Source organism: Diceros bicornis, chromosome 5 (assembly GCF_020826845.1).
Source record: "Diceros bicornis minor isolate mBicDic1 chromosome 5, mDicBic1.mat.cur, whole genome shotgun sequence".
In the NCBI taxonomy this organism is placed as follows: domain Eukaryota; kingdom Metazoa; phylum Chordata; class Mammalia; order Perissodactyla; family Rhinocerotidae; genus Diceros; species Diceros bicornis.
In genome coordinates, this window is record NC_080744.1 from 18,671,812 (window position 1) to 18,689,580 (window position 17,769).

At 38.4% G+C, this 17,769-nt stretch overlaps 1 protein-coding gene across 3 annotated transcripts in view; it reads left to right on the forward strand.

Moving 5' to 3' along the window:
- The window catches only part of PRKD1 (protein kinase D1), a 295,550-nt gene that overhangs the window by 153,023 nt on the left and 124,758 nt on the right, over positions 1 to 17,769 (forward strand). For all 3 annotated transcript variants that reach the window (XM_058540799.1, XM_058540797.1, XM_058540798.1), the window contains exon 2: positions 8,940 to 9,078. In XM_058540799.1, the coding sequence (XP_058396782.1) occupies positions 8,964 to 9,078 (115 nt within the window). In that variant the 5' untranslated portion in view covers positions 8,940 to 8,963. The remainder of the gene's footprint in view (positions 1 to 8,939; positions 9,079 to 17,769) is intronic.

The window sequence follows — 17,769 nt, forward strand, 5'->3', positions numbered from 1 at the left end:
GGGAGGGAGAAAAAAGAAAAGTTTACAAATTTTTTCTAGTTTCTGTTTCCTAAGATTACATTCAGAAACTAGTCACATAGCTATGTGGTCGTAGTGTGGAATTCTTTTCATGGGCCTCCTTTTGAGGATATGAAATCACCAAATAAAAGAGCCTGTGCCCAAATTTGAACACATTTCAGAAATATGCCTCCAAATAATATAGATTATTCACTTTTTCTTTTCCCCTTTCATTTATACTTTGTAACTTGTATTTCTAAGTGAAAATTTAGTGTTTATGCTTTTGGTGGGCTTGAACCATCTCATAATTTTTTGGCTGTTAGAGCTGTAGTGCTATGTACATGACAATCACCCAGTGGTTATTCACTAAGTATTTGTTTTTTCATATACTTAATTTTTGGATATACTTAAATTTTCAGTCTGTTATGAGATGATTTTTTAAAATTGTGAGGTGATTAAAAAGGGGATGGTTTAGTTTCCTAGGCAAAGTTAATAATACACGTTTATGACTGTTGTCTTAGTTCTCACTCATGACATCCCTCAGAAGGATCCAGTTGACCTAAGGATTTACTGCTTTCAGAACCATCTTCAGCTGCATAACCTTTCCTGCTTTTTACAGCTCAGTGTTAGCATCACTCAGGTGCAACTCCACCAAGGGAGTTGCGAGACATTCTCACCCAGCACTTGAAGCAGTCTCGTTAAAATTGTTGCTTACAATGTGTCCTTGTTGTCCTGTACTCCTGGAACAATACTTAGGGAGTATTTTGGCCAAGTGAGGAAGTGGTAGCACCTTTGTAATTTCCTTGCTCATTAAGGGTGACCAGTCATGGCATGACTTGCTGTAAACAGGAGAGTTCTTGGAAAATGACTTGAGAGTCATGTTTGGTGAGACTAGTGCAATATTCAACTGCCTGATGTGTTCTGTTGTTGAGCAGAATAATTTATTCTCAGGACTTTCATCACCTTTGAGGGAAAGTAAACTGGCAGTGTGTCTTCATTTCCTAATCAGGCCCTCTCTCCCTTTCTCTGTCTCTTTTTTCTACTTGACTGAGTCATGGATTAATTTGTTTATGGTATTGCTTGTTCCTCGCCCTTTGTGATTGGCCTCAACTATGGAAAAGCACCCTTTGTTCCATCGAGTTCCCGTTGGCCAGGTCGCATTTCAGCTACTCATTAAAACATGTATTTATTCTACTCTGGAGCACATTGTCTGGCCAGCCATGAATTTATAGTGAAATGTAACAGTAAATTGTGCGCTGTGGTCAGAAATGCCAAACGATACACACAGCAGCACGGAGGTTTCCAGCATAGGGTGGAATTAAAGAGTTTAGGACCAGTGCCGGGATTGTTGGCCGTATTTTCACAGTGGCCAGTTTTGTTAGAGTCGAACTTGGAGAGAGCTTGAAATCACTTATCTCAGATGTTTGTGCTCGCAACCACAAAGCCTCTGAGAAACACAGAACTGATCTTGTAATAAGCTCCAGCTGAGTTTACAAGCCTCCGAGCCTTCCTGAAAGCCTGTTTAGTTTAATGAGGGTTTTCAGATTTCAAAGCTCACACACCTTCGCATAAAAACAGATGATTATGACCAAATTAGGGAATGTTGTTCCATGAGTGTTTTCCCCCAGTATGTTCTCCTCTCAGTTGTCAGGCATTGTTCCTTTACACTTTTCACCTTCCAGACATCATTTTTAAATATAATTTTTGAAAGTCGTATTGTGTGTAGTTTCTATTCAAGCAGAATGTTATGTTATATAAAAGAAAAGATTTTTTTTCTCTTAACAGTAAAAGACAAATATGCATATCTATATTTTTTCTGGCCAATAAAAAAAGGTGCAATCTGAAAAAAAAATTGAACCCTCAGCTTCTGCTGCCATGACAACTGTCCTGAGAGGCTGGGCGTCCATGTTCACCCCTGTGCCCTGCTTCCCAGACAGGGCTCTACCACCTGTTTGTGAATGGCTTGTTAATGAAGAGAGAAAGGCCACGTCTATGACCAAGTAAGAAGGAATGTGGGAGAGAGGATATATGTCGGGCAGATAACCTTCATGAACATTTACAACACTCTTCATTTTTAAAATTTAGTCTTTTTAAATTATAGCTTTTCTATGTGTGGCATATATTGATATTATTCTACCTCTTCTTACTTTTCAAAATGTTTTCTGAGTCATCCTTGGAAAGAAATATAATAATTGGGATGTGAGGCCTTCAAGCCTTACTTGAACACCGGTCATTGATTACATTATACCCATGGTTTTACCAACAGGCACAACACAGAATATGATGTTCAAATGTCAGCAATACAGGACCATAGAGAAATGGAATATAGAGATATCCTTAAAGAAATCTCTTACTCTTCAGCTATTATTTTCTGTGCACCCCAGCTGAAGCACTGAGTCAGAATCAGCTACCCATGGTTTTGGAAAGGATATGGTAAGAGGATCTATGCATTAATTAATGGATTATATTTTGAAGAACAGTTGTATGCTAATCAGGGACAATCCTTTAACAGTTAAAAAGTTTAACTCATTGTAGCTCAAACTGGGGTTTGTGAGTTGTATGATAATTATTAGATTTTGTATTTTTATTTCATTACTAATCTTAAAAATATACTCATTAATTTTGGGCATTTTTTTTTCTTTAACTTACTTTTCTTGCAAATGCTATTTACATAGAACTAAGCAGTCAAAAGGCTGGGTAGAAAAGGTTAGTGTTCTGTATTTAAACAGCCCATGAGACTGGCTTCCACTCACGAGGAACATCTGGTATGGGACATGCTCGCCTGCTCCAAACAAATAGAAAACAATACAAAATGTATAAAATGCCTCTGTTAGGCACTGGCCAATAGGCAGTACAGGATCCCTGAGAAAAGGGAAACAAACTAGGTAAGTACCACAATCATCTGAGCTTTCTGCCTGGAGGCAGGATCCAGGGTGAGGTGTAGGGAGAGAGAACCCAAACAGAGCATAGTTGTCTGGCTATGTGGGGGAGACAGAGAGTAGAGCTCAAGGAGACCAAGTCAGTAGGTTGTTTAGGAGAGGAGTACTGGAAAGGTGGGACCTATACAAAGAATGAGCTCCAGAAATCTGCTTAAGGGTCCACTTGAGTATTGGACTGAATACAAATCTGTGTATGCATAGGGTACAAATCTATAAGGCAGAAGAAAGAGCAACTGTAGGGAAGCTATGAAGCTATGTGAGCATTCTCTAGAGCTCACATAGGACTGAGAGACAGTTGAGTTTCTACCAGGCCAGTAGGAAAGATTTCACTGAACACTTGAGGCATTCCATAGAGCTGTTCAAAGAGACATGCATTAGTAGAAGGACTGAACTATCCCTAGAGCAAATACTACTCTAGAGCTGCCCAACAAAACCTAAAAATAAGTCTTGAGAGATGAGTGAAATAAATTTTAATAATATATTTTATTTTACCCAGTATGTACAAAATATATAACATGTGTGATGATTAATTTTACATCAGCTTGGCTGGACCATGGTGCCCGAACTTTTGCTCAAATATTATTCTGAATGTTTCTGTGAGGGTGGTTTTAGATGAGATTAACATTTAAATCGGTGAACTTTTTGGATAAAGCAGATTACTCTCCACAATATGGGCCCCATCCAATCACTTTAAGGCCTGAGTAGAATAAAAGACTGATATCTGAGCAAGAAGGAATTCTGCCAGCAGGTGGCTTTCAAACTTGAATTGCAATATAAGCTCTTCTCTGGATCTCCAGCCTAATGGGCAGTCTTGAAGATTTTAGACTTCCCAACCTCCACAATTGTGTTAGCCAATTCGTTAAAATAAATCTTTCTCTTTCTCTCAGTATACACATACACACACACACACACACACATACACCTTCTTGCTTTTATCTCTCTGGAGAACCCTAATAAAACATGTAATCAATTTTTTAAAAAGCCTTGAAAAGATAAAACTGATCTGTAAATAACTTAATGTTTTGCCAAAACAAATATCAACACTCTTTAAAGAAAGATAGCAAAGTCCAACTGTGTGTGACCCATAACCAGGATTCAAAGCGTTAATGGAAACAGACCAGAAGTGGTAGAGGTGATGGCCTTAGCAGAAAAGAACTTTCAAAGATTTAAATGAAAATATGAGGTGAAGGAGTTGTACACTGAAAACTATAAAAAACTGATGAAAGAAATTAAAGCAAACACAAATAAGTGGAAAGACATTCCATGTTTATGTATTAGAAGAATTAATATTGTTAAAATGTCCATGCTAACCAAAGTAATCCTACAGATTCAATTCAATTCCTATGAAAATCTCAATGGCATTTTTTTACAGAAATAGAAAAAACAATCCTAAAATTCATATAGAACCACAAAAGACCCCAAATAGCCCAAGCAATTTTGAACAAGATGAATAAAGCTGGAGGCATGATACTTCCTGATTCCAAAGTATGTTACAGTAATCAAACAGTATGGTACTGTCATGAAAACAGATATATAGACCAATGGCCAGCCTGATCAAGCAAAAAAGAGAGAAGACACAAATTACAAATATGAGAAATTAGTAAAAAGACATGATTACAGACCCTGCAGACATTAAAAGGGTGATAAGGGAATAATATGAAAAAAACATTATGCCCATAAATTCAACAACTCAAATGAAATGAATAGGTTCCTTGAAAGATCCAAACTGCCAAGACTCGCTGAAGAGGAAATTGAAATCTAAGTAATGCTATATCTATTAAGGAAACTGAATATGTAGTTTTAAATCTTGCAAAAAAAACCCAAAAATCCAGTCTCAGATGGCTTTGCGAGAGAATTGTACCAAACATTTAAGGAGGAAATTATACCAATTCTTTATAAATCTTCCAGAATATGCAAAAAAAAAAATATTAACCTCAATCCATATTTTTTACTTCATTCAGAAATTATCTCAAAGTGGATCATCAACCCAAATGTAAAACCCAAACAATAAAGTTTGTAGACTAAAACATAAGAGAAAATCTGTGTTACCTTAGGTTATGCAGAGACTTATTAGATATTAAACTAAAAATGTAACTCATAAAGAAATATTTGATAAATTGGGCTTTATAAAAATCAAGAGCTTCATAAAACAATGTTAAGGGAATGAAAAGACAAGCCACAGACTGGAAGAAAATATCTGTGGAACACATACCTGATAAACAACTTTTGTCTAGAATATGTAAAGAACTATCAAAACTCAACAATAAGAAAACAACTCAATTTAAAAAATGGGCAAAGGAGTTGATTAGACACGTGTGTGTTTGTGTGTGTGTGTGGCAAATAAGCATATGAAAAGGTGCTCAACACCATTAGTTATTAGGGAAATGCAAATTAAAACTATGAGATATCATTATCCACCAATTAGAAAGTCTAAAATAAAAACAGCTGACATTACCAGGTGCTGTTGAGGATGCAGAGCATTTGGAACCCTCATATATTGCTGGTGGGAATGCAAAATGGTATAGCCACTTTGGAAACAGTTGGACAGTTTCTTGTCGAGTTATCCAGATACTTTCATACACCCCAGAGAAATAAAAACTTGTGTTCACACAAAAACCTCTAAGTGAACATTTATAGCAGCTTTATTTGTAATAGTCACAAACTGGAACTACCTCAAATGCCTCTTAGCTGAGGAGTGGATACATACACTGTGGTATATCCATACACTACAGTGGAGCACTCCTCAGCAATGAAAGGAAGTAGATTAAGGATTCATGTGACAGCATGGACAAATCTCAAATTCATTATGGCAAGTGAAAAAAGCCAGATTCAAAATTATGAATTATATGATTCCATTTATATGACACTCTTGAAAAAAACAAATTATAAGGACATAAAACAGATCAGTGATTGCCAGGGGCTGAGTTCAGGGGAAAAGTTGACTACAGCTGTGCATGGAGAAATTTTTTTGGATAATGGAGCTGTTCTATATCTTGGCTGTGGTATGTATACTCTATATATGGCATGTGGTTATAGTAAACATTTTTTAAAACTTGCAGAACTACACACTAAAAAGGGTGCATTTTATTCTATGTTAATTATACCTTAATCGATCATTTACAATAGCATAAAAATATCAAATACTTAGAGATAAATTTAGCAAATATGTCTAAGACCTGTACACTGAAAACTACAAAACGTTTTTGCGAGAAATTTAAAAGAAACTAAAAATAGGGCAATATACCTTGTTCATAACAAAACAGAAGTCTCCACATTGTTAAAATACTATAGGTCTCCCCAAACTGATCTATGTTTCAATGCAATATCATTGAAAATCACAGCAGATTTTTTTTTGGTAAAAAATGACAAAATGACTTTAAAATATTTGTGGAAATTCAGGAGACCTATTATATCCAAAGCAGTCTGGAAAAGGAAAAAGATGAAGGGCTTACAGTCCCTGAATTCAAGGCTTAGTGTAAAGCTCCAATAATAAGTATAATGTGGTATTGGCATAAGGATAGACACAGAGATAAAACACACCCTTATCATGTGACCCAGAAATTCTGTTCCTAGGTACTTATAAGAAATGAAAACCATTTGCCCACTGAAACACTTGTACATAAATGTTCATAGCATTTTTATTTGTAATAGCTACAAACTGGATAAAAACCAAATGTCCATCTGTGGGTGAATGGATAAACAATTATCCTAGATCCGTGTAACGAAATACTAATAAAAAGAGATGAATCTCAAATGCAGTATATATAAATGAGTCTCAAAAACGTTATAGTGAGGCAAAGAAGCCAGCCAGACAAGAGTACATAGTATACACTGTATAATTTCATTTGTATGAAATTCTATGGCAAGTGAACTAATCTGTGGTGACAGAAAGTAGATCTGTGCCTCGAGGCAAGATTGTGGGTGGCATCGACTACAAGGGGGTACAGTAAAATTTGGAGGGCTTGATGAAAACGTTTCATGGCTTGATTATGACTTTAGTTCCATGGGTGTTGACATTTGTCAAAACTCGTAGATTTATACCCTTATATCCACTTTGTTTTATGTAAATTATACTAAAATGAAGTAGATTTTTAAATTCATTATCCATTGTTTTTAAGTTGGGGAGAATGGTATTTTAGTTTTTTCTTTTTTCCCTGGTATTCTAATAATATTATTGGAGAAATTACCCAAAAGAGGGACTATTTTTTTTCTTTTTGTGAGGAGATCAGCCCTGAGCTAACATCCGCCAATCCTCCTCTTTTTTTGCTGAGGAAGACGGCCCTGGGCTAACATCTGTGCCTATCTTCCTCCACTTTATATGGGACGCTGCCACAGCATGGCTTGACAAGCAGTGCGTCTGTGCGCGCCCGGGATCCGAACCAGCGAACCCCGGGCCGCCGCAGCAGAGCGCGCGCACTTAACCGCTTGCGCCACCGGGCCGGCCCCGATTCTTTTTTTTCTTTTAATTAGCACAGTGGAAGCAGTGACTTCATCTCAGCTCTTGTGTTTATTTGAAGGAAGCCAACATTGCTAAGTGATACACAGAAGTAGTTTCAAGCCTGTTCATCAATAGGCTCTTAAGAGCAAGAGAATGTTGTGAATATACTTATTTTTAATTTATATAAAATGTCTCATGTGAATATAGTCCTTGATTTTATTAATAAGAAAAAAGATAGAGGAATTCACAATATATAGTAGTTATCTTCAGAAGATACCATGTTCTAGACATTTCTCCCTGACAGTAGCCCCTTAAAATCCACGTTTACTGACATATCAGACCCGTTATCACTTGCAGGAACAAGAAAGACAATTTTCTCTCCTTGACTTAGGACCTTTTTCCACTACGTTACAAATATCAATTTATAAAAGAAATGACTATCCTTAATAATTATGTGAAAAAGGCTTGTACAATAAAAGAGCCCTTTTCACATCCCAAATAGCCTAGGTTGTTTGCTTGTTTGTTTTAATGAAAATACCCAATGCTAGAGCGGATGGACCTTCTCTTATGATGCTCATGAGATTGTGGATTGACAGTTTTGTAATGAGTTTGAAACTTGCTTTAAGATTCTTAAAGGTGTTCCTACCCTTTGATCAAATAATTCTACTTTTAAAACGGAATTCACCAATTAGGGCTATGGTTTGCATTTAGAACCTTCTCTGGCATTAGAAGGAAGAGAGTAAATGCAGCTGATGTTAATTGGTAATATTATAATAGTAATTGTTATTATTATAATTTCTCTGGGTTTATCCATTATTAAATATTATTCGTTTAGCCTTCATTATCTGCCTGCTATTGGGAGATAGCCCTTGACTGATGAACTCTTAGATTTATCCCTGTAAGGAGAGTATAAACTAGATATACTTAACGCTAATTGACTTCTAGCTGTTGGACTTATCCAGTTAACCTAGATTGCATGAAAACTAAATGCAGTGTAAGGGGCAGCAACACAGGGAGAGTTGGGTTGTCTCCTCTGTTGCTTTCCTGAGTCAAAGGATCTAGAGAACACTTCGGCCCACACGTGGAACACATTTAGACTTATTGAGTCATCTCTTCTTTTTGAAAATGCCAAAATGGACTGACCTTTTTTCGCAAGCAATTTGCAACAGTATGTGTAATGGAATTGTAATAAACTGACCCTATTTTTCTGCTATTGGATTGCTATAGGTCGTGTGAAAATGTTTACTTCTTCCCACCTATACTACTGCTTAACCACCTTACTGCTAGGAATTTCTTTGAATCTTATCTCGTACTCTCTTGCTTTCTTACTCTCTAGTTAGAAGATCATTTGGTCATTATTACCCTTAGGATATGTGATTTTTTTCCTCCTGACTTGGAGTCATGTCGGTGTCAATTTTGCCACTCATTTTTATTTTTAATGTTCTAGGTACCTTGAACTTTTCTAATTAGCTTGTATTTGTGTCCTGACATTTCTTTATTTGGTTTTTATTTCAAATTTAGGAGGATTTTGACATTTAATCTATTGTGACATTTGTATTTTGCAGTTCCCTGAATGTGGTTTCTATGGAATGTATGATAAGATCCTGCTTTTTCGCCACGACCCTACCTCTGAAAACATCCTTCAGCTGGTGAAAACGGCTAGTGATATCCAGGAAGGTGATCTTATTGAAGTTGTCTTGTCAGGTAGTATACATTTTTCTCTATCCATAGATTAACAATTTGTATTTGAAGAGTTCTTCGGCATAAGTTTTTAAGGCAACATAGTAAACATCCATCAAACTCGGCCCCCAAAAGAGATTTTAAGGCTCTGTCTACATGAACTTTCAAAATTATTTTGGAAAAAGCCAAAGCTTTCTTTTGCATTGGCTGTTTCCACACCCAGAACTGTCCCAATCACTTCTTGCAATTTCACAGTCTCCCCAAACCCCCAACAACACACACACATATATCTTCGTTCATTACCTAGAATCATCGGGCCGGCAGCAAAAACAAACAGAAAACTCACCAACAATGAAGCTAAGACAGATGTCAGGGCCCCAAATGTACCGAATGTCTGAAAGCCAAGAAGTAACAGCCGGGCTGGGAAACCATTGCTCTAGTTGAGTCAAAAGTCCAGTAGCTATAAGCCAAGACCAAGTCAGAAACCAGGGCTCAGGAGTTACAGCAGGTCAGCTGGGCCTTGTAACACCAGCTAACTCACTCCCTGAGAAATGGCTGTTTCCCTCTGCCTTGATTAATATTTCTTGTTTAGGATTTAGGAGCTGGTAATCGGACTGTGCCTATCAATACAGAAGAGGATGCATTTAATTATTTTTTTAAAAAAGTGTCAGAGAACAGCTGTAGCATGGATCCTTACAACGATGATCAGTGCCATATTGTGAAGGGGTCCAGGTTTTTATTGTTTATTTTTGTTAAAATTGAGTCATTATTGAGAAACTCAGTTTGCATTCTCCTTTCTCTCCTCCAGCCTTCTTTGCTTGCTGTCTCTTTGGCTAAAGGAAATCTGTTAGCTTTAAGGATTCCAGTCTTCATTTCCTCAAGCTCCTCACCTTGTTCAGAGCCCGGTGTTTGGGTACACTGGTTGTACTTCGGTTGGTCTTTGCTTTGATTCAGTCCAATTCTCTTTGTCTTTATTGATTGCCTGTCCTTGTACGAAGTCCTGCTGGAATTGCCACATTTTCCTTGTGTAGGTAGATTCTATAAAACAACTTGTTTTGCTAGATAAAAGTAATAGTTTTCCTGTTGTCTGTAGGGCTGCCAGTGGCTAAATAGACAAATCAAGAAAGCAAAAGCTTTTGTTTTTTGGAAAAATCACTTGCTTTGACTGGGTTCTCACTTGTGCTTTTCTTTGGCTCTTTCAGTGTTGGCTTACTGCGCCTGGCCTCACAAAGCTGGTGCCTCCTCATGTCCTCTTCTGAGTTTCCCATTTCTGAACACTAGGGGCTGCCTGAAATAAATTATTCAGGGAAATCATGCACTGGATCTGTTCGCACCGTAATTCATATTAAACTCATAGCCAGGCTGTTTTGCAAGCAATGTAATGTGTTTTATGAGTCTTTTTTCCCTGTGGCGATGTCCAGAAATATATGAGGACTTTTTAAATTGCCTTTCTAAATTTAATTTATTTTTCTTTCCTTTTTACTTTTGTTTTCAAACGCTTTATAGTAGTATCAGGCAGATTGAATGCAGGCTGTGTGTGGGTGTGCTTGTGCAGGGGAGGGGCTGCCAATTTGCATGTTATCCCAGGTCAGTGAGCCAGACCTGCGCTTGCCCCTACTGACCTGGCACAGCCCTCCAGCCCTGGCAGCATTCTGCTTTCCTCTCCCGTCTTTGCAACCGAGAACTTCACTGTGCTCCTGCTCCACTTCTTGTGTATCCTGTGTGCATCTTTATGAACATGCTCTATGTTCTGCATCTCCTGTCTTCCTGGCTGCAGTTGCTGAGAGGGCATTTAAGGGCAGCCCTCTTTCTCACCTGCTCTCCCAGCACCGGCCTCAGGAAGGCCTCTCCTACACTTACCAGCTGCCTTGTTGATATTTATAAGGAGCCACTCTCTAACAGCCCAGTCCCAATCTTGAACCTGGAGCCTTTGAACTCTTTTCTCACTCTACATAGTCCCGCTTCCCCAATGGCATTTCACACTTCAATTATTCAATTATATATATTTAATTATATATGTATATACACAATTGTGTTCCGATCTCCAGCATTTATCTGTAAACTTCTTTGTAAACTTCTTCCTAGCTCCTCTCCCACTCTAATGCTTAGCATTGTGATTTTCTCAATAAATGTTAAAAATAGTTTTTCCTTAAAACCTCCCACCCTCTGTATTACAGCCCGTTTTTTCCCCATCCCTCTGACCTTCTCTCCTACACCCTTTCTAGGCCCCGAGCCCCTTGTGATTAAATGCCTGCTGTTTCTTCCCTGTCTTCTCGCCTCAGCTGCAGCCTGGCTCTCCTGAAGGGGATGCTCCATTCCCTTCAATCTGGGAGACCTTCTTCTCATTTTCCTTCACTCTAGGGTGAGGAGTTGGGTGAAATGGTCCTCTTCTCGTTCTCCAATGCCGTTTTGGTTATTTTCTGTACCACCCTTGTCCAGGTCCAATGTTATTTATTTCACTTATTTATGTAGCTTTCTTTATCATGTTGCATTGAGATGATTTACTTCCTTGAAGGCTCATTTCTTTTTAGCCATGGCAATAACTTCACCGTCAGACTGCTACTCTTACTTGCCTTTTTATGCACCCAGTCATCTTCGGCGTTGTTAACATGCATGTTTATAACTCTTCAGACTCCTTGTTATGGCCGTTAGTTGTCTGTCGCCTGCAGCGTGGTCCATACCTGCCCTCACCAGTAAGCAGGGCTCCAGCTCTGAGATCTCCATTAGGGGCACTCCTCCTCCATCTTGCCCATCTCCGCCAAATGCGCGTACCTGTTCCTTGTCTTTTTCATTGTAGTTTTCAATCACTAACTCCCTACCACTGTCGAACTCTATTTTTCCCTTTCTGTTTCTCTCCCCACAGCACATGGCCCACTGTATGTATGTCTTACACCAAGTTGATGCAGTCTCAACTGCTTCGTATTCTCTTATACCCTGCAGGGCCTGCTGTAGCTGTCTGTAATCTGAATTACTTGACCATCCATTTTTGCCGTTCCTGATCCTGAGCCACATGTGAGTGCTAGACACACGGTCCCCTGCCTACGTGGCCCAATGCAGATCCATCTTTCACCTGGCCTTTCCGTTATTCAGCAATCTTTTCCTCCCCCATCCTTTTGTTACCATAGACATGAGGTTCTCAATAAACATATATAAGTTGATTGATTGATTATTGTGTATCACTTTAGAAGTTATCGCATATACAAAATTTTGTAAAAATATTGATTTGTTGTAAAAATAGTATTTCTAGATACAGCCTCAAAAGTAAACTGAAGTTCAAGTTTCCTTGCTATGCATTCACTCAGTCCTGACAAGAAATTAGTGCCTGTGATGTGGGCAGGATTGCATTGCATTATAATTTAAGGCAAGACAAATGATAGCTGCTAAGACACTTCAGGCTGTGGGTGCAAGGGAGCTCAGATCACATACTTATTCCTGAAGCAGTCCCTGAAGTAAATGGAGTGCTGTGATTGGCCAGAGAAATATGCCATTTCCTGGAGGTGTGGTTAAGGGTCAGCTTCACTCAAACTGCAGTGGGTGAGGGGCTAGGCGAGCAAACGCTGGAAGTCCCCTCTGTTGCCTTTTGACCAGTTCCAGCATATAAACACGCTGTGGAAATTTTCCTCTTGAAGACTATAATTTTCTGTTAAAATTCATTTAACCAAATTTTCTGTCTTTCCTCATCAAAAATTAAATTTCACTCTGTAGTTAGACATAAACGTAATCTGCTTGTTTTTATGTTTAACCAACATTCCACCAACGGGAATATTTTCTGACATAGGAGTGCACTAAAAATGGGAGAAAATATGGAAAAATTAATTTTGAGGAAGGTTAAAGACTCTTGTCTGTTCAGACAACATCAAGAATTTTCTCTTACTTACGTCATTTTCTGCTGAGACCTTTCATCATCTGTTAGTACTAACCAGGCTGCTCCTGGCTAATTTGCTGGCTTTTCCTCCCCTTTTCTTCTTGAAAAACACGCCTTATGTGAGCTAGTGCATTTAGACCCAGTAAGCCAGGAAAAGATTGCTCATGGGTGGAAGGGTTGGGTTATGGAGAAAAAAAGAAATAACTCCATAGAAGTTCCCCACTTTGCACACTCCCACCACTGGCAGATTTTCTTTGTCTGTTAAGCAAAGAATTAGCATTGTTACTATTGTTGTGAAGTAGGAAAACACTGCAAATGGAAATTTGTCTTACTAAAGCCAAAGCCAAGTTCAAGTGTATGGTACTGAACTGTAAAATAAAGCTCATGGAATTTTTCTGAAGTCTTCTTCATGATGGGTCTCTATCAAAGCCTGATAATTCAGCCATAGCAAAGCAAATTAATAACAGGACTGAATTCACATGACTCAATTCTTTTTGTTTTATTTTTTAGTTTTTGGGGGCTTGGTCTCTATTAATTGTGCGTGCATTTGTGTGTGTGTGTATGTGTGTATCTATCTTGTAGATGAATAGACAAGGACTACAAGAATTTTTCAAAGAAAATCACAGTTTTAAAGTCTTAGAGCTAAATGTTGAATCTTTCCTTCTTTCATTAATGATAAAAATCCATATTTTTCTTGGACGTTTTCATTGTTTTTTACATTAGATTATGCTATATTATTTATAATTTTTTCCAAAATGCTGTTTGCACATGTGGTTATTTGTTCCCCGCTATCTAGAGATGGGAGCCTTGGTGGAAAGCCATAGCTAGAGCCCAGGCAGAGGCGGTGTGGGCCTACACAGGTAGTGACAGAAGAGCTGAAATGGGGTAGAGGGGTCAAGAAATATTTTGGAGGTGAAATTAAAGAGCTAGAATAACCATTTGGATACAGTTGTTGAAGGAGAACGAGAAGATGAAGAGGACTCTAAGGAAAGCTGCAGCCACCTCACCATCACATTTCCTCTCCCCCACCCCAAGTTTTGCCCTCATACGTTGTTCTATGTGCTTGCCAAATGGTTTGGATACTGCCCTGAGGGGCTGAAGAACTGATTTCTTGGGTATGTAGTACCATTATTTCTTTCGTAATTTTGTACAAGTTGCATAACCTCTGGGATTCAGGACTTTTTTGTTTGTTTGTTTTTTAATACAAAAAGGAGCTTATACTGGATGGAAGTATCATTCAGGACTAATAGTACATGGATTCCATGTTTTCTTCAGTCTACATGTAAAGCCGTATGCATAACGATTGAGTACAATTCCCAGGGCCAGATCATCTGGGTTCATATCCTTTCTCTGTTCCTCACTACTTACATCTTTATCAAGACACGTAATCATTTTGTGCCCCAGTTTCCCCATCTGTAAAATGGGGACAACACTAGCACCTACATCATGAGGTTGTTACAAAAATTGAAATAAGTGAATGCATGTAAAGCACTTCAGAGAGCTTCTACACGTAGCACCTGCACAAGAAATGGTAGCCGTTATGGTTGCTTCTCCTCGTCACACCCTAAGCAGCCTTTCCCCATGACGTTCATGGTTGTTAAACATACCACAAAAGGGAGTCCTGATCTGGTAACTTTGAGATGTTGTGTTACGCAATTTTAAAGGAATTATGTACTGCAAGACTCTTCAGAACTTTGGTGCATGCTCATATGAAGAATAACTCTCCAAGATTACTTCTCAAATTCACTTTATCACAGAATAAGGTGTTTTCCTCCAAGTATCTAGTGAGTCTTGGGTTCAGCAGTCTACACTGGAAGTGCTCCTCTGGGTCAAGCCCATGGGACATCTGGGCTGAGAGGGCACATCCCTTCTCTACACGTAGGCCTCTTCTCTCTCATGTAGGGGAACATTTGAGCCATGAAAAAGCAGGAGTTGGGAAGAAAGAAATCTTTGTTTACATAATATCACAAGCTTTTGACGCAGTTTACATAAGTAATTTTGTTTCCTTTGCAATGACTCTAGGAGGTAGTGAAATCAGATATCTTAAAAGTTATGGAATATAAATTTTAACTTGCCCACATCCTGCAGTGAGTAGAGGTGGTACCAGAGCTTGAAGGTGAGTGTTCAGTCACTGTTCACACCACTTCAATGTCAGGTTAGCCCTTTGAACTTGGACCAGTAAACAGGAATTCTTGAGGACCTGTTCAAAGAATTCCTACTACAGTAAGACAGTTTATATTTCAGGGAAACACTGATGGTATTTGTACCAACAAAACCAGTAGTGAGCTGCAAGTTCCATTGACGTGATTTTTACCACAAGACTGTTATTCCCCTCTTTCTCATAAAAAAATAAATATTTAATAGATATACCAACTGTGATCAGGTTAAGAAGACCCTGGAGGCTCTTCTCTGTAGAGTTACGTACAAGATATGAAATAGTAAAGTAACCTGCCCCTGTTTACACAGGATCCTGTCACATAATTTCACGACTCTGAACAAAATTGAACTAGTGTCTTTAGGGTCACTATATTTAAGAGATCCTCATGACCACGTTTTTCTATTACTAAAATTCAATGCCTAAACCATAGGCCAGAAAAAAATATTTGGTAACAAAATTCTAGCAAGGTCCTCCTTTCGTTTACAGAAAGTGTAAATTATTGATTTATGTGGCATTGTGCCAATTCTATTCGTTTCTCTCAGATGTGGCCCTCTGAAATGTGGGTGGAAGAGGAAAACCTGGAGAGTGATTTATTCGATCACTGCATTATTATTTCCCCAAGAGCACATTGTACAGATACAGTTTTGTTTGTTTGCTTTTAAGAAAGCAGCGTTAATGGTGGGAAGCACCTCCCAGCCCTTATACTGCCTGGGTAATTAAGGTTGTAAGAGACCTGGCCTTGAGGACTCAATTTATATTTCTCTGTAGTTCTCACTCATCTAAATATGCCAAGCTGAGCGGTGCCAGTTCCTATCCAACTTATTTGCAATTTTCTGTGTGGGTGATTTTGTAACAATGGAACATTTAAATGTAAGACTACAGGTCATTACTCTTTTCTTCTAGGTATGGTTTATGTTAAGTGTGCCTTCAGCATTTCCTTTTTATTACTGTTAATATTAATTTTCTTTCCATCCTTATCTTTCAAGTAAACCTGGTTTTAGTTTCTTTGTGTCACACTAAACCATTTTCATAGAAAAGTGAATGCAAAGAGCAGGCAGATGGGAATGTTTCCATAGACTTCCCACCTTTCCCCACTTGTGACCTCAATGGGGATCGGGGGGCTTGGAGAACTCCTTCCTTTGATAGTTTTCTCAGTTATTTGCCTCTTGGTGGAATGAATTCTCCAGGGAGATGTGGCACAATAGTGCATTGCTTCTCTTTTTTTACCCAAGTACCCCTAAGTGTCAAGGCAGAGTGAAGACATTCTCCCCAGGTAGCATAGGGCATCAGACAAATCCTAAAGGGAAAAGTTCTTTGAAGAATCTTACCTCTTTTGAAAATTTTATGCACATTTTGCATTCTGCTGCATTATATTTCTCTTGTTAAATTTTGAATAAATAATATTTCTCCCCATGTTGTTCTTTAAGAAATCGTGACAAAGTTAGTGATGGTGATGGAAGGACATACAGTATTTATGATGTGTTAGGCACTGTTCTATGTGCTTTACATATATTAACTCAGAAATATGCACCATATTTATTTCATGGCATATATCCACATAACTTTAATTTGATAGATAGTGGACTTCCAGTGACTTTAGTTTGAGTCCCAGAGCTACCATTTATTTCTTATGTAATGTTGGGCAAGTCACCTCATTTCCCTGAGTCTTTATGCAACACCTGTCCAATAGCAATAACAATATCTCCGATATAGGATTGGGTTGTAAATTTCATGAGGATAAATATAAAGCATTTTATAAGATGCCTGGCAAATGTGAAGTGTTCAGCCCTCTCACCCCACCCCCACCCCACTGGACTACACATTTCTTGAAACAGGAACCATTTATTTTATACTGAATACTCAGGACCTGGCGTATCACATGCAGTCAATGTCTGTTTGTTGAGTGAATGAATGAATACTTGAATTAACAAAATGAACAAACCAACAAATGAATGATTTAATTGGTGCTCTATATATGATATCCAAAAGTTACTACCGTTCTGTAGAAATTGAATTTCAATGCCTACCATTTGCTCTCCTTGGCCTAATCTATTAGTAATATGAATATTATTATCATCTGACTAATCTTTTTTTCTGGATTCTTGCTATATGCTACATATTGTGAAAAACTAATTATTTTTTAGAAATTATTTATTTTTAGAAATCCAGTTCTGCTTTCAAAACATTGCAGTTTCCTTCACAACATTTTTCATGTAAAATGAGAATTAGTTCACAGAATACCAGTTGTTTTCCTAATTCCTACACTGGATTACGCTCATCACCACAATCAAGTAATTCCATTTGCTACAAGACCCAGTTCACTCTTCCTTGAATCGGTTTTCCCAGCCTTTGCTCTTTTCGACCCTCAATATTCTTGCTTTCTTTCTAAAATGTATTCAGTAGTCACTCCTTTTTGATGCACTCCCCCCAGTACTAATCTCACTTGCCTTCGTCAGTTTATCGTCTCTTCCTCATCTGCAGCCTCAGAGTTCCCTACCTGCGTTAGAGCTCATAGCGGTGATCCTGGAGGTGGCCACAGGCTCTGACCTTTCTATTTCAGTGTCTGGAAGGAATAAGGACTGATATCCTGAGATGCTGGCTGACCTTTCCTGCTGCTCCTCCTCCCCGCCCACTCCTCACATTGGCACTCTGCAGCTTTATCCATCCAGCAGAACAGCTGTCTACGCCTAAG